This window comes from Coregonus clupeaformis, chromosome 10 (genome assembly GCF_020615455.1).
Source record: "Coregonus clupeaformis isolate EN_2021a chromosome 10, ASM2061545v1, whole genome shotgun sequence".
Taxonomy (NCBI): Eukaryota; Metazoa; Chordata; class Actinopteri; order Salmoniformes; family Salmonidae; genus Coregonus; species Coregonus clupeaformis.
Genome location: NC_059201.1, coordinates 8,409,236 through 8,430,057, shown reverse-complemented (window position 1 = coordinate 8,430,057; position 20,822 = coordinate 8,409,236). Strand labels below are relative to the sequence as shown.

At 43.2% G+C, this 20,822-nt stretch overlaps 1 protein-coding gene across 1 annotated transcript; it reads right to left on the bottom strand.

Moving 5' to 3' along the window:
• Positions 1 to 10,611: 10,611 nt before the first annotated feature.
• LOC121574912 (cysteine and glycine-rich protein 1) lies at positions 10,612 to 19,150 on the bottom strand. Its single transcript, XM_041887588.2, has 6 exons — positions 18,916 to 19,150; positions 15,881 to 15,990; positions 12,673 to 12,841; positions 12,180 to 12,309; positions 11,619 to 11,712; positions 10,612 to 11,294 (listed from the first exon to the last, which is right to left on the bottom strand). Exons 2-6 carry the CDS (start codon positions 15,987 to 15,989, stop codon positions 11,218 to 11,220), a joined length of 579 nt encoding a protein of 192 aa, XP_041743522.1. The 5' UTR covers position 15,990; positions 18,916 to 19,150; the 3' UTR covers positions 10,612 to 11,217.
• Between the last annotated feature and the right edge of the window lie 1,672 nt (positions 19,151 to 20,822).

The window sequence follows — 20,822 nt, the reverse complement described above, 5'->3', positions numbered from 1 at the left end:
TCCAGAAAATCACATTGTAGGATTTTTTATGAATTTATTTGCAAATTATGGTGGAAAATAAGTATTTGGTCAATAACAAAAGTTTCTCAATACTTTGTTATATACCCTTTGTTGGCAATGACACAGGTCAAACATTTTCTGTAAGTCTTCACAAGGTTTTCACACACTGTTGCTGGTATTTTGGCCCATTCCTCCATGCAGATCTCCTCTAGAGCAGTGATGTTTTGGGGCTGTCGCTGGGCAACACAGACTTTCAAGTCCCTCCAAAGATTTTCTATGGGGTTGAGATCTGGAGACTGGCTAGGCCACTCCAGGACCTTGAAATGCTTCTTACGAAGCCACTCCTTCGTTGCCCGGGCGGTGTGTTTGGGATCATTGTCATGCTGAAAGACCCAGCCACGTTTCATCTTCAATGCCCTTGCTGATGGAAGGAGGTTTTCACTCAAAATCTCACGATACATGGCCCCATTCATTCTTTCCTTTACACGGATCAGTCGTCCTGGTCTCTTTGCAGAAAAACAGCCCCAAAGCATGATGTTTCTACCCCCATGCTTCACAGTAGGTATGGTGTTCTTTGGATGCAACTCAGCATTATTTGTCCTCCAAACACGACGAGTTGAGTTTTTACCAAAAAGTAATATTTTGGTTTCATCTGACCATATGACATTCTCCCAATCCTCTTCTGGATCATCCAAATGCACTCTAGCAAACTTCAGATGGGCCTGGACATGTACTGGCTTAAGCAGGGGGACACGTCTGGCACTGCAGGATTTGAGTCCCTGGCGACGTAGTGTGTTACTGATGGTAGGCTTTGTTACTTTGGTCCCAGCTCTCTGCAGGTCATTCACTAGGTCCCCCCGTGTGGTTCTGGGATTTTTGCTCACCGTTCTTGTGATCATTTTGACCCCACAGGGTGAGATCTTGCGTGGAGCCCCAGATTGAGGGAGATTATCAGTGGTCTTGTATGTCTTCCATTTCCTAATAATTGCTCCCACAGTTGATTTCTTCAAACCAAGCTGCTTACCTATTGCAAATTCAGTCTTCCCAGCCTGGTGCAGGTCTACAATTTTGTTTCTGGTGTCCTTTGACAGCTCTTTGGTCTTGGCCATAGTGGAGTTTGGAGTGTGACTGTTTGAGATTGTGGACAGGTGTCTTTTATTTACATTTTTTACATTTTAGTCATTTAGCAGACGCTCTTATCCAGAGCGACTTACAGGAGCAATTAGGGTCAAGTGCCTTGCTCAAGGGCACATTTACATCATTTAGCAGACGCTCTTATCCAGAGCGACTTACAAATTGGTGCATTCACCCTATAGCCAGTGGGATAACCACTTTACACTTTTTTTTTCTTTTTTTTTGGGGGGGTGGTGGAGGCTGAAGGATTACTTTATCCTATACCAGGTATTCTTTAAAGAGGTGGGGTTTCAAATGTCTCCGGAAGGTGGTGAGTGACTCCGCTGTCCTGGCGTCGTGAGGGAGCTTGTTCCACCATTGGGGTGCCAGAGCAGCGAACAGTTTTGACTGGGCTGAGCGGGAACTATGCTTCCGCAGAGGAAGGGGAGCCAGCAGGCCAGAGGTGGATGAACGCAATGCCCTCGTTTGGGTGTAGGGACTGATCAGAGCCCGAAGGTACGGAGGTGCCGTTCCCCTCACTGCTCCATAGGCAAGCACCATGGTCTTGTAACGGATGCGAGCTTCAACTGGAAGCCAGTGGAGTGTGCGGAGGAGGGGGGTGACGTGAGAGAACTTGGGAAGGTTGAACACCAGACGGGCTGCGGCATTCTGGATGAGTTGTAGGGGTTTAATGGCACAGGCAGGGAGGCCAGCCAACAGCGAGTTGCAGTAATCCAGACGGGAGATGACAAGTGCCTGGATTAGGACCTGTGCCGCTTCCTGTGTAAGGCAGGGTCGTACTCTCCGAATGTTGTAGAGCATGAACCTGCAGGATCGGGTCACCGCCTTGATGTTAGCGGAGAACGACAGGGTGTTGTCCAGGGTCACGCCAAGGCTCTTCGCACTCTGGGAGGAGGACACAACGGAGTTGTCAACCGTGATGGCGAGATCATGGAACGGGCAGTCCTTCCCCGGGAGGAAGAGCAGCTCCGTCTTGCCAGGGTTCAGCTTGAGGTGGTGATCCGTCATCCATACTGATATGTCTGCCAGACATGCAGAGATGCGATTCGCCACCTGGTTATCAGAAGGGGGAAAGGAGAAGATTAGTTGTGTATCGTCAGCGTAGCAATGATAGGAGAGGCCATGTGAGGATATGATAGAGCCAAGTGACTTGGTGTATAGGGAGAATAGGAGAGGGCCTAGAACTGAGCCCTGGGGGACACCAGTGGTGAGAGCACATGGTGCGGAGACAGCTTCTCGCAACGCCACTTGGTAGGAGCGACCGGTCAGGTAGGACGCAATCCAGGAGTGAGCCGCGCCGGAGATGCCCAGCTCGGAGAGGGTGGAGAGGAGGATCTGATGGTTCACAGTATCAAAGGCAGCAGACAGGTCTAGAAGGACAAGAGCAGAGGAGAGAGAGTTAGCTTTAGCAGTGCGGAGAGCCTCCGTGACACAGAGAAGAGCAGTCTCAGTTGAATGACCAGTCCTGAAACCTGACTGGTTTGGATCAAGAAGGTCATTCTGAGAGAGATAGCAAGAGAGTTGGCTAAAGACGGCACGCTCAATAGTTTTGGAAAGAAAAGAAAGAAGGGATACTGGTCTGTAGTTGTTGACATCAGTGGGATCGAGTGTTGGTTTTTTGAGAAGGGGTGCAACTCTCGCTCTCTTGAAGACGGAAGGGACATGGCCAGCGGTCAAGGATGAGTTGATCAGCGAGGTGAGGTAGGGGAGAAGGTCACCGGAGATGGTCTGGAGAAGAGAGGAGGGGATGGGGTCAAGCGGGCAGGTTGTTGGGCGGCCTGCAGTCACAAGTCGCAGGATTTTATCTGGAGAGAGAGGGGAGAAAGAAGTCAGAGCATAGGGTAGGGCAGTGTGAGTAGGACCAGCAGTGTCATTAGACTTAACAAACGAGGATCGGATGTCGTCAACCTTCTTTTCAAAGTGGGGGGATTCAGCAGGGAGGAAAATGTGGCAAAGAGCTTCCTAGGGTTAGAGGCAGATGCTTGGAATTTAGAGTGGTAGAAAGTGGCCTTAGCAGCAGAAACAGATGAAGAAAATGTAGAGAGGAGGGAGTGAAAAGATGCCAGGTCGGCAGGGAGTTTAGTTTTCTTCCATTTCCGCTCCGCTGCCCGGAGCTCTGTTCTGTGAGCTCGCAATGAGTCATCAAGCCACGGAGCTGGAGGGGAGGACCGAGCCGGCCGGGAGGATAGGGGACACAGAGAGTCAAAGGATGTAGAAAGGGAGGAGAGGAGGGTTGAGGAGGCAGAATCAGGAGATTGGAGGGAGAAGGATTGAGCAGAGGGAAGAGATGATAGGATGGAAGAGGAGAGAGTAGTGGGAGAGAGAGAGCGAAGGTTGCGGCGGCGCATTACCATCTGTGTAGGGGCAGAGTGAGTAGTGTTGGAGGAGAGCGAGAGAGAAAAGGAAACAAAGTAGTGGTCGGAGACATGGAGGGAGTTGCAGTGAGATTAGTAGAAGAGCAGCATCTAGTAAAGATGAGGTCAAGCGTATTGCCTGCCTTGTGAGTAGGGGGGCGGTGAGAGGGTGAGGTCAAAAGAGGAGAGGAGTGGAAAGAAGGAGGCAGAGAGAAATGAGTCAAATGTGGACGTAGGGAGGTTGAAATCCCCCAAAACTGTGAGGGGTGAGCCATCCTCAGGAAAGGAACTTATCAAGGCGTCAAGCTCATTGATGAACTCTCCAAGGGAACCTGGAGGGCGATAGATGACAAGGATATTAAGCTTAAATGGGCTAGTGACTGTGACAGCATGGAATTCAAATGAGGAGATAGACAGATGGGTTAGGGGAAAAATTGAGAATGTCCACTTGGGAGAGATGAGGATTCCTGTGCCACCACCCCCTCTGACCAGATGCTCTCGGGGTATGCGAGAACACATGGTCAGACGAGGAGAGAGCAGTAGGAGTAGCAGTGTTTTCAGTGGTAATCCATGTTTCCGTCAGCGCCAGGAAGTCGAGGGACTGGAGGTTAGCATAGGCTGGGATGAAGTCAGCTTTGTTGGCAGCAGAACGGCAGTTCCAGAGGCTGCCTGAGACCTGGAACTCCAGGTGTGGGGTGCGTGCAGGGACCACCAGGTTAGAGAGGCAGCAGCCACGCGGTGTGAGGCGTTTGTGTAGCCTGTGCAGAGAGGAGAGAACAGGGATAGGCAGAGGCATAGTTGACAGGCTGTAGCAAATGGCTACAATAATGCAGAGGAGATCGGAATGAAATGAACTAAACATCTGGGAGAGGAGAGAGCAGGGCCTCCCTCACCAAAACTTCCACCTCAGAAACTATAATTGTTTCACTGAACCACCCGAACAAAAACTCTCCCAACTTCCACCTTTAGAAATCAGAATTGTTGTGAACCACAGCGGTTCAATGTTTCAAGGAATAGACTCAACCCACTTTATTCAGCTAGCTAACTATGACACCATAGCTAACTAGCATGCTAGCATCCAATAACACACAGTTTAGCACCAACACTTGGTCACAACAAACCACCAATAGTGTGTTAACACACTAAACAGATAATTTGTGTTTTATACTGATAACAAGTTCAAACAGGTGCCATTAATACAGGTAACGAGTGGAGGACAGAGGAGCCTCTTAAAGAAGAATTTACAGGTCTGTGAGAGCCAGAAATCTTGCTTGTTTGTAGGTGACCAAATACTTATTTTCCACCATAATTTGCAAATAAATTCATTAAAAATCCTACAATGTGATTTTCTGGATTTTTTTTCTCTCAATTTGTCTGTCATAGTTGACGTGTACTTATGATGAAAATTACAGGCCTCTCTCATCTTTTTAAGTGGGAGAACTTGCACAATTGGTGGCTGACTAAATACTTTTTTCCCCCACTGTATATCTCACTGGTCATCCCCAAAGCCAACACCTCCTTTGGCCGCCATTCCTTCCAGTTCTCTGCTGCCAATGACTGGAACGAATTGCAAAAATCTCTGAAGCTGGAGACTCTTATCTCCCTCACTAACTTTAAGCATCAGTTGTCAGAGCACCTTACCGATCACTGCACCTGTACACAGCCCATCTGAAATTAGCCCACCCAACTACCTCATCCCCATATTGTTATTTATTTTGCTCATTTGCACCCCAGTATCTCTATTTGCACATCATCTCTTGCACATCTATCATTCCAGTGTTAATATTAATTGTAATTATTTTGCACTATAGCCTATTTATTGCCTTACCTCCATAACTTGCTACATTTGCACACACTGTATATATATTTTCTGTTGTATTTTTGACTTTATGTTTTGTTTTACCCCATATGTAACTCTGTGTTGTTGTTTTTATCGCAATGCTTTGCTTTATCTTGGCCAGGTCGCAGTTGTAAATGAGAACTTGTTCTCAACTGGCTTACCTGGTTAAATAAAGGTGAAATAAAAATAAAAATGTAATATTCACAGAGGTTTACTATGCCAACAGTGGTTCTAGAATGATACATCTGCCATGGTTATTGGACTGTGATATATCTGGACAGTGAAAACCACCACCTGTCATGGAGCTCCACCAGATATCGCTTCACATAACAGGCCTGTATTTATGTGGAAGTAAATCTGCATTGGACCAAAATAAATTGAAGATGATTATTATGCGTCTTTCTTTTTGTTGTTGTCTATTTTAGTTTTATTTGTGCAGAAAAGAAGCAAAACACTTTATCTGGATAGGTCGGATAGATGCTCTACAGATGATCATATTATCAACAAACTATCTGTTGATAAGCAACTGCTTGCTAAAGTTAGTGTTAGGTTTAGAGTAAGGGTTAGGGGTAAAGGTTAATGTTAGGGTTAGGGTTATGTTTAGGGTTAAGATCAGGGTTAAGGTTAGGGCTAAGTTTAGTAGATAGTTAGTTGAAATGTTACTGATAGTCTGTAGAGCAGGGTTCTCCAACCCTCTTCCTGGAGAGCTACCCTCCTGAAAGTGTTCAATGCAACACAAGTTGTAACTAACCTGATAAGGCTCATCAACCAGCTAATTATTAGAATCAGATGTGCTAGATTAGGGTTGGAGTGAAAACCTACAGGACAGTAGCTCTCCAGGAACAGGGTTGGAGTGAAAACCTATAGGAAGGTAGCTCTCCAGGAACAGGGTTGGAGTGAAAACCTACAGGACAGTAGCTCTCCAGGAACAGGGTTGGAGTGAAAACCTACAGGACAGTAGCTCTCCAGGAACAGGGTTGGAGTGAAAACCTACAGGACAGTAGCTCTCCAGGAACAGGGTTGGAGTGAAAACCTACAGGACAGTAGCTCTCCAGGAACAGGGGTTGGAGTGAAAACCTACAGGACAGTAGCTCTCCAGGAACAGGGTTGGAGTGAAAACCTACAGGACAGTAGCTCTCCAGGAACAGGGTTGGAGTGAAAACCTACAGGACAGTAGCTCTCCAGGAACAGGGTTGGAATATCTACAGATGGGTTATACCAGGGGTGTCAAACTTATTCAACGGAGGGCCGAGTGTCTGCAGGTTTTTGGTTTTTCCTTTCACAACCAGGTGAGGGGAGGTAAGTGACCTTAATTCATCAAGCAAGTACAAGGGTGGAGCGAAAACCCACAGACACTCAGTCCTCCGTGGAATGAGTTTGACACGTGGACTATACAAATAGTTATACCGAAGCAAGTATCTCACGTTTATGGTTGCCTGTTGGTACAATGGGAAGATTGTCAGTTGTGATGCAACACTTGAGAACAACTGTTGAATGGCATGACAGTTCATTTAAATTCCCACTTATACAGTGGCTTGCGAAAGTATTCACCCCCCTTGGCATTTTTCCTATTTTGTTACCTTACAACCTGGAATTTAAATTTATTTTTGGGGGGGTTGTATAATTTGATTTACACAACATGCCTACCACTTTGAAGATATTTTATTGTATAACAAACAAGAAATAAGACAAAAAAACAGAAAACTTGTACATGCATGACAATTGATGCTGCCACCACCATGCTTCAGTGTGGGGATGGTGTTCTCGGGGTGATGAGAGGTGTTGGGTTTGCGGCAGACATGGCATTTTCCTTGATGGCCAAAAAGCTCAATGCAGCTCCTTCAGGGTTATCTTTGGTCTCTTTGTTGCCTCTCTGATTAATGCCCTCCTTGCCTGGTCCATGAGTTTTGGTGGGCGGCCCTCTCTTGGCAGGTTGGTTGTGATGCCATATTCTTTCCTTTTTTAAATAATGGATTTAATGATGCTCCATGGGATGTTAAACGTTTCTGATATATTTTTTTATAACCCAACCCTGATCTGTACTTCTCCACAACGTTGTCCCTGACCTGTTTGGAGAGCTCCTTGGTCTTCTTGGTGCCGCTTGCTTGGTGGTGCCCCTTGCTTAGTGGTGTTGCAGACTCTGGGGCCTTTCAGAACAGGTGTATATATACACTGAGATCATGTGGCACTTAGATTGCACACAGGTGGACTTTATTTAACTAATTATGTGACTTCTGAAGGTAATTGGTTGCATCAGATCTTATTTAGGGGCTTCATAGCAAAGGGGGTGAATACATATGCACACACCACTTTTTGAAACAAGCTACGTTTTTCATTTCACTTCACCAATTTGGACTATTTTGTGTATGTCCAATACATGAAATCCAAATAAAAATCCATTTAAATTACAGGTTGTAATGCAACAATATAGGAAAAACGCCAAGGGGGATGAATACTTTTGCAAGGCACTGTATATGGCAGCAGGATCAGTTAATTCCCATTTATATATGGCAGGAGGATCAACCGAAGTGCTGTTGATATGTTTGACTGTTTGCATGGAAACTAACAGCACATGTATTTATACACAGTGGGGATTATGACTAAATATTTGCAAGGCTTTTTTAGGTATTGTATCTTGCACTGTCAGTAGGGATGGGAGAGTTCAGAGTGAGATGCAAGACTAATACCGTTCAGCTGTAAAACTGTAAAACAGCAACAATTTGTCCAAACACTCTGCTGGCATGTGTAAGTACTATTTTTCGTTTTTTTTTTTGTAACAATGGAATTCTCTAGTGCCCTCTTGTGGCATTCTGCAGTGGGTGAAAATAGTTACAGTAACTAACAAAAATTCTAAATTCACAGACAGCTCTTCTCCATCAAATACAAAATTACAGAATAGTTTTGGGTGCTGTAAAAACACTACTACCAGGTTGACTCTCCTCACGGTTGCTTCCTGATTCCACACCAGCATGTGTGTGAGCAGTAGTTTGTAAACAAACACTAATACACATCCCAGTAGACCAGTAGCCAGGTCACACGCCACCCACTGGCCCTTGAGATGAGATTGTGTGTGCATGGCATAGTTTTGTATGGAGATACAAAGCACAGATTGGCCCCCTGCCAGTCCTACCCCCACTCCCATTCCAGCTGCCTGGTGTGCCAACCCAAGGGAGATTGCAGTGCCAGGGCTAGAGGCATAAGACCATGTTGTCATCAGGGTGATGAAGAACAGAAGGGCTGGCACACACTGACGGTCAGCAGCAGTGTACCATCTCACGTAAACATTCTCAAAATAACAATTCAATCGTTTTTGCAAGGCATACACTGGCCAGTTGTTTCATTTGGGGTTGTTTGTTTCCAAATGTGCTGTTGTCATTAAAGCCTATGTCTCAAACACATAATTCCCTCACATTACCACAATTTAATTCAATACAATGTTTTTTTTTTATCTTAAAGGTTTTTATTTGGCGTTTAAATGTGCACAGTATTTTATACAGTACATCCACTGTGTTGTAAATCTCATAGGATAAGATCAATGCCAGTTTTCTCCAGACTTTAGAGCCTTGGACAATAATTGTACATTATGACTTTGTTCTTTCATTCTGCCGCTGATAAATTGCCCTGTTAAGTAAACTCACCAACTGCCAAACAACTGAACAAAACCAGGGTGTGTCCATCTTACTGTTAATATAACTGACTCACTTTGTGTACATTCAAATTTCTAAAAGGAACGCTCTTGTGAATGGAGTTTATTAGGTCAAAATGAACACGCTGATAAGTCCTTTTTTTCTTTCTCATAGCGGTTAGAAAACATTTCTCATGCAGAGTATTAACCTCATCAATGCCAGAGCTTAGATAGAAAACATCAGCAACTAACTCTTCTGGCAAGGTAAGCATTTAGGTAAGCTGTGCACTGTGTGTTGCTGTTGTTTCTCTGTGACTGTAGCAGTAGTGAGATGCCAGTATTAAATAGAGGTTGACTGGGGAATTCTGGGATTTGCAGTCCAAATGTCTAGGTATCTGTCAGAGGAGGCCTGAGCTCTACTGAGCATGTGCCAGAGCCCCTGCCCCCTGGCCGAACCCGAAGCCCTTGGGACCAAAGGATTTGGCATAACAGGCTGTGGATGAAAAGGTGGTATACTTTATATAAAAAAGGTATTTATATACAAAGGGATATACATTTATAACAGATGCTACAGTATTGCATTTTTGCAGGTACATTAATTACAATTTATATATGGCAGGAGGATCAGTTAATGTATACTTATATATGGCAGGAGGATCAGTTAATTCCCACTTATATCTGGCAGGAGGATCAGTTAATGTATACTTATATATGGCAGGAGGATCAGTTCATTCGCATTTATATATGGCAACAGGATCAACCGAAGTGCTGTTGATATGTTTGACTGTTTGCATGGAAATGAACAGCACATGTATTTATACACAGTGGGGATTATGACTAAATATTTGCAAGGCTTTTTTAGGTATTGTATCTTGCACTGTCAGTAGGGATGGGAGAGTTCAGAGTGAGATGCAAGACTAATACCGTTCAGCTGTAAAACAGCAACAATTTGTCCAGACACTGCTGGCATGTGTAAGTACTATTTTTCTTTTTTTTTTGTAACAATGGAATTCTCTAGTGCCCTCTTGTGGCATTCTGCAGTGGGTGAAAATAGTTATAGTAACTAACAAAAATTCTAAATTCACAGACAGCTCTTCTCCATCAAATACAAAATTACAGAATAGTTTTGGGTGCTGTAAAAACACTACTACCAGGTTGACTCTCCTCACGGTTGCTTCCTGATTCCATACCAGCATGTGTGTGAGCAGTAGTTTGTAAACAAACACTAATACACATCCCAGTAGACCAGTAGACAGGTCACACGCCACCCACTGGCCCTTGAGATGAGATTGTGTGTGCATGGCATAGTTTTGTATGGAGATACAAAGCACAGATTGGCCCCCTGCCAGTCCTACTCCCACTCCCATTCCAGCTGCCTGGTGTGCCAACCCTGGGAGAGGGCAGTGCCAGGGCTAGAGGCATAAGACCATGTTGTCATCAGGGTGATGAAGAACAGAAGGGTTGGCACACACTGACGGTCAGCAGCATTGTACCATCTCACGTAAACATTCTCAAAATAACAATTCAATAGTTTTTGCAAGGCATACACTGGCCAGTTGTTTCATTTGGGGTTGTTTGTTTCCAAATGTGCTGTTGTCATTAAAGCCTATGTCTCAAACACATAATTCCCTCACATTACCACAATTTAATTCAATACAAAGTTTTTTTTTTATCTTAAAGGTTTTTATTTGGCGTTTAAATGTGCACAGTATTTTATACAGTACATCCACTGTGTTGTAAATCTCATAGGATAAGATCAATGCCAGTTTTCTCCAGACTTTAGAGCCTTGGACAATAATTGTACATTATGACTTTTTTCTTTCATTCTGCCGCTGATAAATTGCCCTGTTAAGTAAACTCACCAACTGCCAAACAACTGAACAAAACCAGGGTGTGTCCATCTTACTGTAAATATAACTGACTCACTTTGTGTACATTCAAATTTCTAAAAGGAACGCTCTTGTGAATGGAGTTTATTAGGTCAAAATGAACACGCTGATAAGTCCTTTTTTCTTTCTCATAGCGGTTAGAAAACATTTCTCATACAGAGTATTAACCTCATCAATGCCAGAGCTTAGATAGAAAACATCAGCAACTAACTCTTCTGGCAAGGTAAGCATTTAGGTAAGCTGTGCACTGTGTGTTGCTGTTGAGCCTCTGTGACTGTAGCAGTAGTGAGATGCCAGTATTAAATAGAGGTTGACTGGGGAATCCTGGGATTTGCAGTCCAAATGTCTAGGTATCTGTCAGAGGAGGCCTGAGCTCTACTGAGCATGTGCCAGAGCCCCTGCCCCCTGGCCGAACCCGAAGCCCTTGGGACCAAAGGATTTGGCATAACAGGCTGTGGATGAAAAGGTGGTATACTTTATATAAAGAAGGTATTTATATACAAAGGGATATACATTTATAACAGATGCTACAGTATTGCATTTTCTCTAGTTTATTTACATTGTTTTGATGAATTTATTTAGCTAGGCAATCCACGAGTTGTCTACACATTTGAGAACTCTAAAACAAGTTACAGTAGAAGTTCAGAAAACAGTATACCCCCACACCTTTATAAATAGACACTACAGTATGTGCAATTTTCCACTTTACTCTACAAGTAATTGTGTCTTTGCTAATTATTTTACCCATTTGTTTTACATGAATAGAGTATACACACCTTTACAGTAGATTTCTCCATCTTTGTCGGCCACAGTGGTTGACTCCAGCCCCTTGCCACATTTCGCACAGCGGAAGCAGCTCTTGTGCCAGGACTGGAGGAGAGCGATAAGGAGAAGTAAGCGTTGTTCTCAGCACTGGGCTGCACAGATAGGTCAACAATAACTGGTATATGCCAACAGTAACTGGTAAATGCCAACAATAACTGGTATATGCCAACAGTAACTGGTAAATGCCAACAATAACTGGTATATGCCAACAGTAACTGGCAAATGCCAACAATAACTGGTATATGCCAACAGTAACTGGTATATGCCAACAGTAACTGGTATATGCCAACAATAACTGGTATTCCTCCTTCACATTGGTATTGAAACACAGACAGGATATCCCCCTGCATCTATTTCAATTGACATTAACTCTACAGCAGCCAAAGATACATGTAGCTATTTAGTACTTTTACATACGGTATACAACGTTTAGTAGAAGCAGGGTTTTGAGACTGCTCATAATCTTAGCATTTCCTCTCAAAACAACCTGATTGCCCAAAACTCGGACTTACATTTCCACCTCCGAGCACCTTCTCGGCAGAGTACACAGCCTTGGCACAGCGCGGGCACACGTCTGAACTGCCAAACTTGGTGGCCAACTTGGAGGCATTGGGGTTGTTGGTGGGGCGGTGGGCTGCTGGCCTGTGGATGACAAGACAGGTTTGTTATGATCACTGTACATATTCAGGCCTTGATGTCTGGAGTACTGCTGTTTTGATGTTTTTTCCCTGGTAGACTTATGTAATTGACCAGATCCACTCACCTGGTTTCCCAGGTCTGATTAGAAGGGAAGGATGAACATCAGCAGTGAAAGCCCTGGGGTGTAATCATTAATCCAAACAGTACTAAAACAAGAGTTTCTATTGGACAAATTCAGGTAGCTACCTTCCAGTCTCATTCCGTTTGCTTTTGTTTAAGAAACGTTTTCCAACAGAATCGACGAAATGAATAAGCCCCTGGTATAGAGAGTATACAATATTCAACTCTCTGAGATTCCTTCCTTACTCTTCAGGTCTGATTCCAAGATGTGCCCCTGTGTCCATGCTCAGGGTGCCTGCTCCTCCGCCAAAGCCATAGCCTTTTGGCCCATACTTCTTGCCGTAGCAGGACTTGCAGTAGATCTCGTCCACATGGCAGGCCACCGTTGTGCTGTCAAGGTTTTTCTTACATGCCACTAAGAGCAGAGTAGAAGGTATATAATTAGAAATATAGCTCAGAGCAGCAATGAACAGGGTTCACACTATGACATAAAGGACACAGGATAACAAAGCAATTACTATCATGTAGGAACTATTTTCCTTTAGGTGCAATCAGTGCATTATGAAAAGATTTGTAAAGTATTTTTAGCATTAGCATATGTGCTAACGTGCATCTATAGGTACAGTACGGCCATATTTGAATGAATATTTGATGAGTCATTTTCATTGATCGTGTCTTAGTGTTAAACATGGCTTTATGTATTTCATAGCTTAACATTTTTATCCACTGTAGCAGGAATTGTTGAACGCAGTGCTCGTTCCACTAGCACTAACTGGAGGTAAAGCTGCAAGCATTGTAGCTTGATACATTTGCCTCTGTCAAGAGTGGCACGCATGATCTTACTAATGGTGAGAATGGGTGGTCTCATCATTGAACGTCAATTTGTCCGACGGTTCTGATATCCGTTCATCATGATCCATTACACCTCATAGCATGACAAACGGTTTGATACTAATATATACAGTGGGGAAAAAAAGTATTTAGTCAGCCACCAATTGTGCAAGTTCTCCCACTTAAAAAGATGAGAGAGGCCTGTAATTTTCATCATAGGTACACGTCAACTATGACAGACAAATTGAGAAAAAAAAATCCAGAAAATCACATTGTAGGATTTTTAATGAATTTATTTGCAAATTATGGTGGAAAATAAGTATTTGGTCACCTACAAACAAGCAAGATTTTTGGCTCTCACAGACCTGTAACTTCTTCTTTAAGAGGCTCCTCTGTCCTCCACTCGTTACCTGTATTAATGGCACCTGTTTGAACTTGTTATCAGTATAAAAGACACCTGTCCACAACCTCAAACAGTCACACTCCAAACTCCACTATGGCCAAGACCAAAGAGCTGTCAAAGGACACCAGAAACCAAATTGTAGACCTGCACCAGGCTGGGAAGACTGAATCTGCAATAGGTAAGCAGCTTGGTTTGAAGAAATCAACTGTGGGAGCAATTATTAGGAAATGGCAGACATACAAGACCACTGATAATCTCCCTCGATCTGGGGCTCCACGCAAGATCTCACCCCGTGGGGTCAAAATGATCACAAGAACGGTGAGCAAAAATCCCAGAACCACACGGGGGGACCTAGTGAATGACCTGCAGAGAGCTGGGACCAAAGTAACAAAGCCTACCATCAGTAACACACTACGCCGCCAGGAACTCAAATCCTGCAGTGCCAGACGTGTCCCCCTACTTAAGCCAGTACATGTCCAGGCCCGTCTGAAGTTTGCTAGAGTGCATTTGGATGATCCAGAAGAGGATTGGGAGAATGTCATATGGTCAGATGAAACCAAAATATAACTTTTTGGTAAAAACTATACTCGTCATGTTTGGAGGACAAAGAATGCTGAGTTGCATCCAAAGAACACCATACCTACTGTGAAGCATGGGGGTGGAAACATCATGCTTTGGGGCTGTTTTTCTGCAAAGGGACCAGGACGACTGATCCGTGTAAAGGAAAGAATGAATGGAGCCATGTATCGTGAGATTTTGAGTGAAAACCTCCTTCCATCAGCAAGGGCATTGAAGATGAAACGTGGCTGGGTCTTTCAGCATGACAATGATCCCAAACACACCGCCCGGGCAACGAAGGAGTGGCTTCGTAAGAAGCATTTCAAGGTCCTGGAGTGGCCTAGCTAGTGTCCAGATCTCAACCCCATAGAAAATCTTTGGAGGGAGTTGAAGGTCCGTGTTGCCCAGCGACAGCCCCAAAACATCACTGCTCTAGAGGAGATCTGCATGGAGGAATGGGCCAAAATACCAGCAACAGTGTGTGAAAACCTTGTGAAGACTTACAGAAAACGTTTGACCTGTGTCATTGCCAACAAAGGGTATATAACAAAGTATTGAGAAACTTTTGTTATTGACCAAATACTTATTTTCCACCATAATTTGCAAATAAATTCATAAAAAATCCTACAATGTGATTTTCTGGATTTTTTTCCCTCATTTTGTCTGTCATAGTTGACGTGTACCTATGATGAAAATTACAGGCCTCTCTCATCTTTTTAAGTGGGAGAACTTGCACAATTGGTGGCTGACTAAATACTTTTTTTCCCCACTGTAAATGTGCCTTTCGTTCTTCAAACATGCATACAACATTGTGTAAAAGTATCGTAAAGTTAAAAATAATAAACACTATTACCCACAATCCTCTGAAAACAGAGCCACATGGAAAGTTGTTGGAAGAACTTAAAATTCTTAAATTGATAGGAAATATTATGAAAATTGAGTAAGTTAAACCCAATTTTCCTTGTAGTTGTTTTAAAACACAAATAGTTGTTTAGATTATGCATTTATCTTCTATTGAATTCATAATTTTTTTTCAGGATGGTTGAACAAGTAATGTACTAATTATATTCAAGTAAAGATGACAACTACATTTTTTTATGACCAAATAATTATATTTTCAAGTATAATTTACTAACCACCTGAATCATTTTTTACACTGTGTTTGTAAGCTTTTAAATGATATGAAACTCAAGCGTGGATGACTCATGGTATGGTGCGGTGTGTAAAATGGGTCAACTTTGATCACCTTTATCTCCTGAATGTCTTGGCCTTCACTTTCTAATCACTACTTCCATGGGCAAACGTGTATGGAAAGTTTTGGCTAAACCAAAACGGAATGTGTTAGTTTACCATTTGACCTTCTGACGCTGGGGGTGAGAGATGAGCCTAGTTAGCTCACATAAACACTTGACTGAGCCAGATCACGCTGTTTACCTTTTCTCCCATATAAGGGTTACAAGGCCTGTGACACATCCATTTCTCTCTCCAAATAAGGGTACTCTAACGAGAACCGAGAACCTCTGGATGCTCTGCTTCCTCTCTGGGTGCCAAAATACTTCACATTCCATCCTGAGCTCTGAGTGTCAGCTCAGAGTAATGGGTGCATTGGTAGTCACAGTGTGGTTTATGAAAGAACGGGATGACCTCACTCCGATCACTTACTGCACAGAAAGCAGCACTTGTGGAAATATTTCCCTTCACACTGCACTTCCTCAGCGAAGTACACCGTCTTCTGGCAGCAGCCGCAGTTATTTCCTCCTCCCAAAGGCATCCTGCGGAGTCACAGTGGACAGTTACTTCCTTACATAGAAATAGAGCAGCCGGTTTGTGCTTTCTGCTGTTTGACACTCAATGGGAATAGATCCTTACATAGAAATGAAGTCTACATCTACAGTTCCTGACACGCATTGGATGGGAGGAGACCTACAGACCTCGTGACTTGACCACAAAGAACTGTGTGCAACCCGTTTTAGACTATACAGTACCTAGGGCCCAGAGCTTTTCTGGTCAGGTGATCAAGAACTCTTCAAATGAGAGAACATACAGTATTCACACAACAGAGCCTGGTTATCCTTTGTAGAGACCCTTTCTAAATGTATGGTATCTTAGGAATGTACTCCTGAGTTAAAACTGCTGCAGGGCTTGACTACAGTACCTGCAGGCACTTTCTGTTTATTCTCTTTATCACCAAATGCAAAGTTCCTCCTGATGTTTAACAACTGCTAGGGAGGTTCCAGGCCACTCATACAGAACACTCATTGTATCAGCTTAAGAGAGGACAGCTCATAATATTGGCCAGAACGGAGCCAATGGAATGGCACCAAACACACGGTAACCATGGATTAGATGTATTTGATACCTTTGCACCTATTCCGCTCCAGCCATTACTACGAGCCCGTCCTCCCTAATTAAGGTGCCACCAACCTCCTGTGATTTATATAGAGAACTACAGCTGAATGTAAATAATAAATTGCTGTTAGATGAGTGTATTGTGCTCGACTCCATCTTGTTGAAATATGAATCCTATGATGCCACCCACTCAAATCTGGGTAAATCATTTGGGTAAACAGGAAATTCTCTGCATTTCATTTAGTAATTACATCACCATGTTAGTAGTCACTTCATGACCTCAGACAGTCACTGACCCGGGCAAGCATTAGACAACAGAGATTAATGCAATAGAACCATTCAAATGCTGAAGAATGTACACCACCGTTCAAAAGTTTGGTGTCCCTTAGAAATGACCTTGTTTTCGAAAGAAAAGCTATTTTTTTGCCCATTAAAATAACATCAAATTGATCAGAAATACAGTGTAGACATTGTTAATGTTGTAAATGGCTATTGTAGCTGGAAACGGCTGTTTTTTAATGGAATATCTACATAGGCATACAGAGGCCCATTATCAGCAACCATCAGTCCTGTGTTCCAATGGCACGTTGTGTTTGCTAATCCAAGTTTATCATTTTAAAAGGCTAATTGATCATTAGAAAACCCTTTTGCCATTATGTTAGCACAGCTGAAAACTGTTTGCTGATTAAAGATGCAATAAAACTGGCCTTCTTGAGACTAGTTGAGTATCTGGAGCATCAGCAATTGTGGGTTCGATTACAGGATCAAAATGGCCAGAAACAAAGAACATTCTTCTGAAACTCGTCAGTCTGTACTTGTTCTGAGAAATGAAGGCTATTCCATGCGAGAAATTGCCAAGAAACTGAAGATCTCGTACAACGCTGTGTACTACTTCCTTCACAGAACAGCGCAAACTGGCTCTAACCAGAATAGAAAGAGGAGTGGGAGGCCCCGGTGCACAACTGAGCAAGAGGACAAATACATTAGAGTGTCTAGTTTGAGAAACAGACGCCTTAGAGGTCCTCAACTGGCAGCGTCACTAAATAGTACCCGCAAAACACCAGTCTCAACGTCAACAGTGAAGAGGCGACTCTGGGATGCTGACCTTCTAGGCAGAGTTGCAAGGAAAAAGCCATATCTCAGACTGGCCAATAAAAAGAAAAGATTAAGATGGCCAGTCTGAGATATGGCTTTTTCTTTGCAACTCTGCCTAGAAGATCATCATCCCGGAGTCGCCTCTTCACTGTTGACGTTGAGACTGGTGTTTTGCGGGTACTATTTAATGCGTTTGCCAATTTAGAGTACAATCCGACACCACCTCTATCACAGTAATCTCCTGGTTACCACAATAACAAGAGAAGTTATTGCAACATCAGCTTTCCTGTCTAAAGGGTTGAGAGTGAAACTTTAATACTGAGAAACAGAGATAATTTTGATCAACGCATTGCACGGGAAGTTGGTCTTGCGACATACAGATGTAGGATATTAATTTGAGCCAGTTTGCTACAGCAGGATAATCCTGCAGCAATAGGAAATGTGAATTATTATGTGGATTCTAATTAATGGACATTTTTTGTAGGGGTTGATACATTTTTCATTAGGGCAAATCAAGTCTGACATTTTTAAGTGGGAATTACAAAGTGGGAATTACAAGTTAGCATTTCCTGCTGTGCAGAAACATTATCAACAACAATAGTGATCAAATTAAGATCTTACATCTGTATTGTACCTACAGTCCTCTACACTCATCATGTCATATCCTGAGTTCTGAGACTCCTTTCCTGCAGATGCTCAGGAAATAGAACCTTTAACTCACCCAGCCAAACCTTTACCGAGTTCTGTGTTTTTACATCTACTGGCCTGGTGTGCTGCTGTCATCCATCATGTTCTAAAACCTGCTGTCATCACTCCTGAGATTACATATACACTACCATTTATAGCAGTCACCACACACCCAGTGTATGGAATTATGATCAGGCTAATAAAAAAATAAAACATTTACAATGCTTCCCTACTGACCATAGCGTCTTTACCATGTGTTGGACACAAGTCTTTTTGAGAAAATTCTGTTTTTAGAGCAACAGACGTGATCCACCCTTCAAAACTTTAAACTCACATAGATACAGTTCTCAAAGTTATACTCTTGGCAGAAAAAGTTGGCTTCAGAATACACTCACTGCTCACACACCCAAACTCCAGGCTTTGAAAGTGAAAAAGCAGAAGAATGTGCAGTCTCAGACAGGAATAAAAGTGTTGAATGTGTTCTCTGTGGACTGTAACTGTATTCTATACATCATGAAAGCAGTGGTTACAGTAGCCGGTAGATGTTGAAGGTGGTCCCATCTTACCTGGGTTTTTGTGTGTGTGGCCTGGCCGAGACTCCCTGGTTGTAGAGTGATCTCTGATGAGTGGAGCTCAGACGAGTTCAGGAGAGGCTTCAGTCGAAGAGAGCAGCAGAGAACGACGCCAGGCTGGGACTGAGGGAGGAGGAGTCTGCTGGATACACACGTAGACTAGATGTCGTAGACTAGAAGAGAGACATGGAGAAAGAGAGGATGAAGGAAAAGAGGGAGAGACATGAGAGATTTGTGAGAGAGATGGGGAGAGAGATGCAGAAACAGGGTTAGAGAGAGGCTGAGAGAGAAAGAAAGAGATAGAGAGCCTAAGAGAGAGAGAAGCCCTGTTTATATCTGGTTCTAACATGCGCCCTTTGTCCTGATCTTGTCCACATTCTGATTGTGCCCACGTTTTTAGACAGGAGTAGATTATTAAAATACACATTGTGGTCTGATTGTGACTTCCTGACCAACTCCAGAGGTAGTCAGGCACACATTGTGTCTGGATATCAATCACGTGTAAACAGACCTGGATGGTCAAACCATTTAAATCATTATACCGGCCTCTAAAATCATTGAGAGGTAGCACCATTGACTTATGGCATCAGTAATAGTCTTAAAATAAATACATTCATATTATTTTGAAAGAACGTCTGTCAAATAATTTGCATACAGGGAGGCATCAGCTAATCTGGTCACAATGTGGACACAGCGGACGGATAAGACACATTTTAATACAATGTTTAGGCGCGTCAAACCTTATAGATTAGATCACGAAACTCACGTTAGGGCAAGATGTAAACGAGGCAAGAGAGAGGGAAGGAAAGGGGATGGTCTGATGGAAAGAGGAGATCAGACATAATATACCAGCAGGCCAGTGAAGCCAAGACAGCCTCTCCCTCTAAAATCAGGTTTTACTGCCCTCCTCCTGTGATGGGTAGCGGCACCGTTACATTACCTAACTACTGCATCTTCTTCAAATCCAATAACCTCCAATCAGTCACATCCACAGTAACATTTACTGCTGTAAAACACAGCCAAGATGGTTTCCCCAGGCAGCATGTGGGACTCATGCTGTAAGGACTTCTTACCAAGAGAGAGCTACGATATGCAAAGCAAAACATTGTATTTTATGGCTTGAAGATAAAACAGCTTCTGATGGAGTCTCCAGTACTACATCGGTTTGTGGAGTTCTCCAGTCAGTGAAGTGCTGAGTCCTGGCCACTGCCTTACAAGGTGTTTGTTTTGATGATTGCAGACTGCGGGCATGTTTGCTGAAAGGATTACTCACTTTCTCCAGGGGCGGGGCTATTAGGTATAGCTCAAGTTTCAATGTCTAGGCCTACAACAGCATGAAGATAAATACTGTTACCTAGCCTAAATATGTTTGTTGGGACAAACGTGCTATGAGAGAGACATTTTGAGAGAGCGAGAGAGAAGTTAATTCGATAACTCTGTGAAAAGGGCATGACACAGTAGGAGGCACAATTAAAGGAGGGAAATTGATGTGAAGGTTGAATAATTAAAAGGTGACACAAAATTAAGGTTGGCAAAAATATTTACAAATATGAACAAAAATAATGTCGAAACACTGAAAAACCTAAGCAGGCATTCCTGCCAATATAACTCACAGGTGGTGTCTTCCTGGCTCTGTCCAGCTTCCCCATGAGCAAACTCAGACACCAGCCTGAACAAAAATATAGGCACCTCCCCCATAGGCTGTGTTTAGAAAGGCAGCCCAATTCTGATATTTTTTCCACTCATTGGTCTTTTGAACTGTCACATCAGATCTTTTCACATCAGATCTTTTTCAGAGCTGATCTGAATGGTCAAAGATCGATTAGTGAAAAACAGGTCATAATTGTTGGGCTGCCTGTCTAAACGCAGCCATAGTAGCGCACACCTTTGAGCATACCAGG

Coding starts and splice junctions, on each gene's coding strand:
- LOC121574912 (XM_041887588.2), bottom strand. CDS start 15,989: ATGCCTTTGGGAGGAGGAAATAACTGCGGCTGCTGCCAGAAGACGGTG. Junction 12,310..12,672: donor CTTGGAATCAGACCTGAAGA/GTAAGGAAGGAA, acceptor TGTCATCCACAG/GCCAGCAGCCCACCGCCCCA. Junction 11,713..12,179: donor AGGTGCTCGGAGGTGGAAAT/GTAAGTCCGAGT, acceptor GCTCTCCTCCAG/TCCTGGCACAAGAGCTGCTT.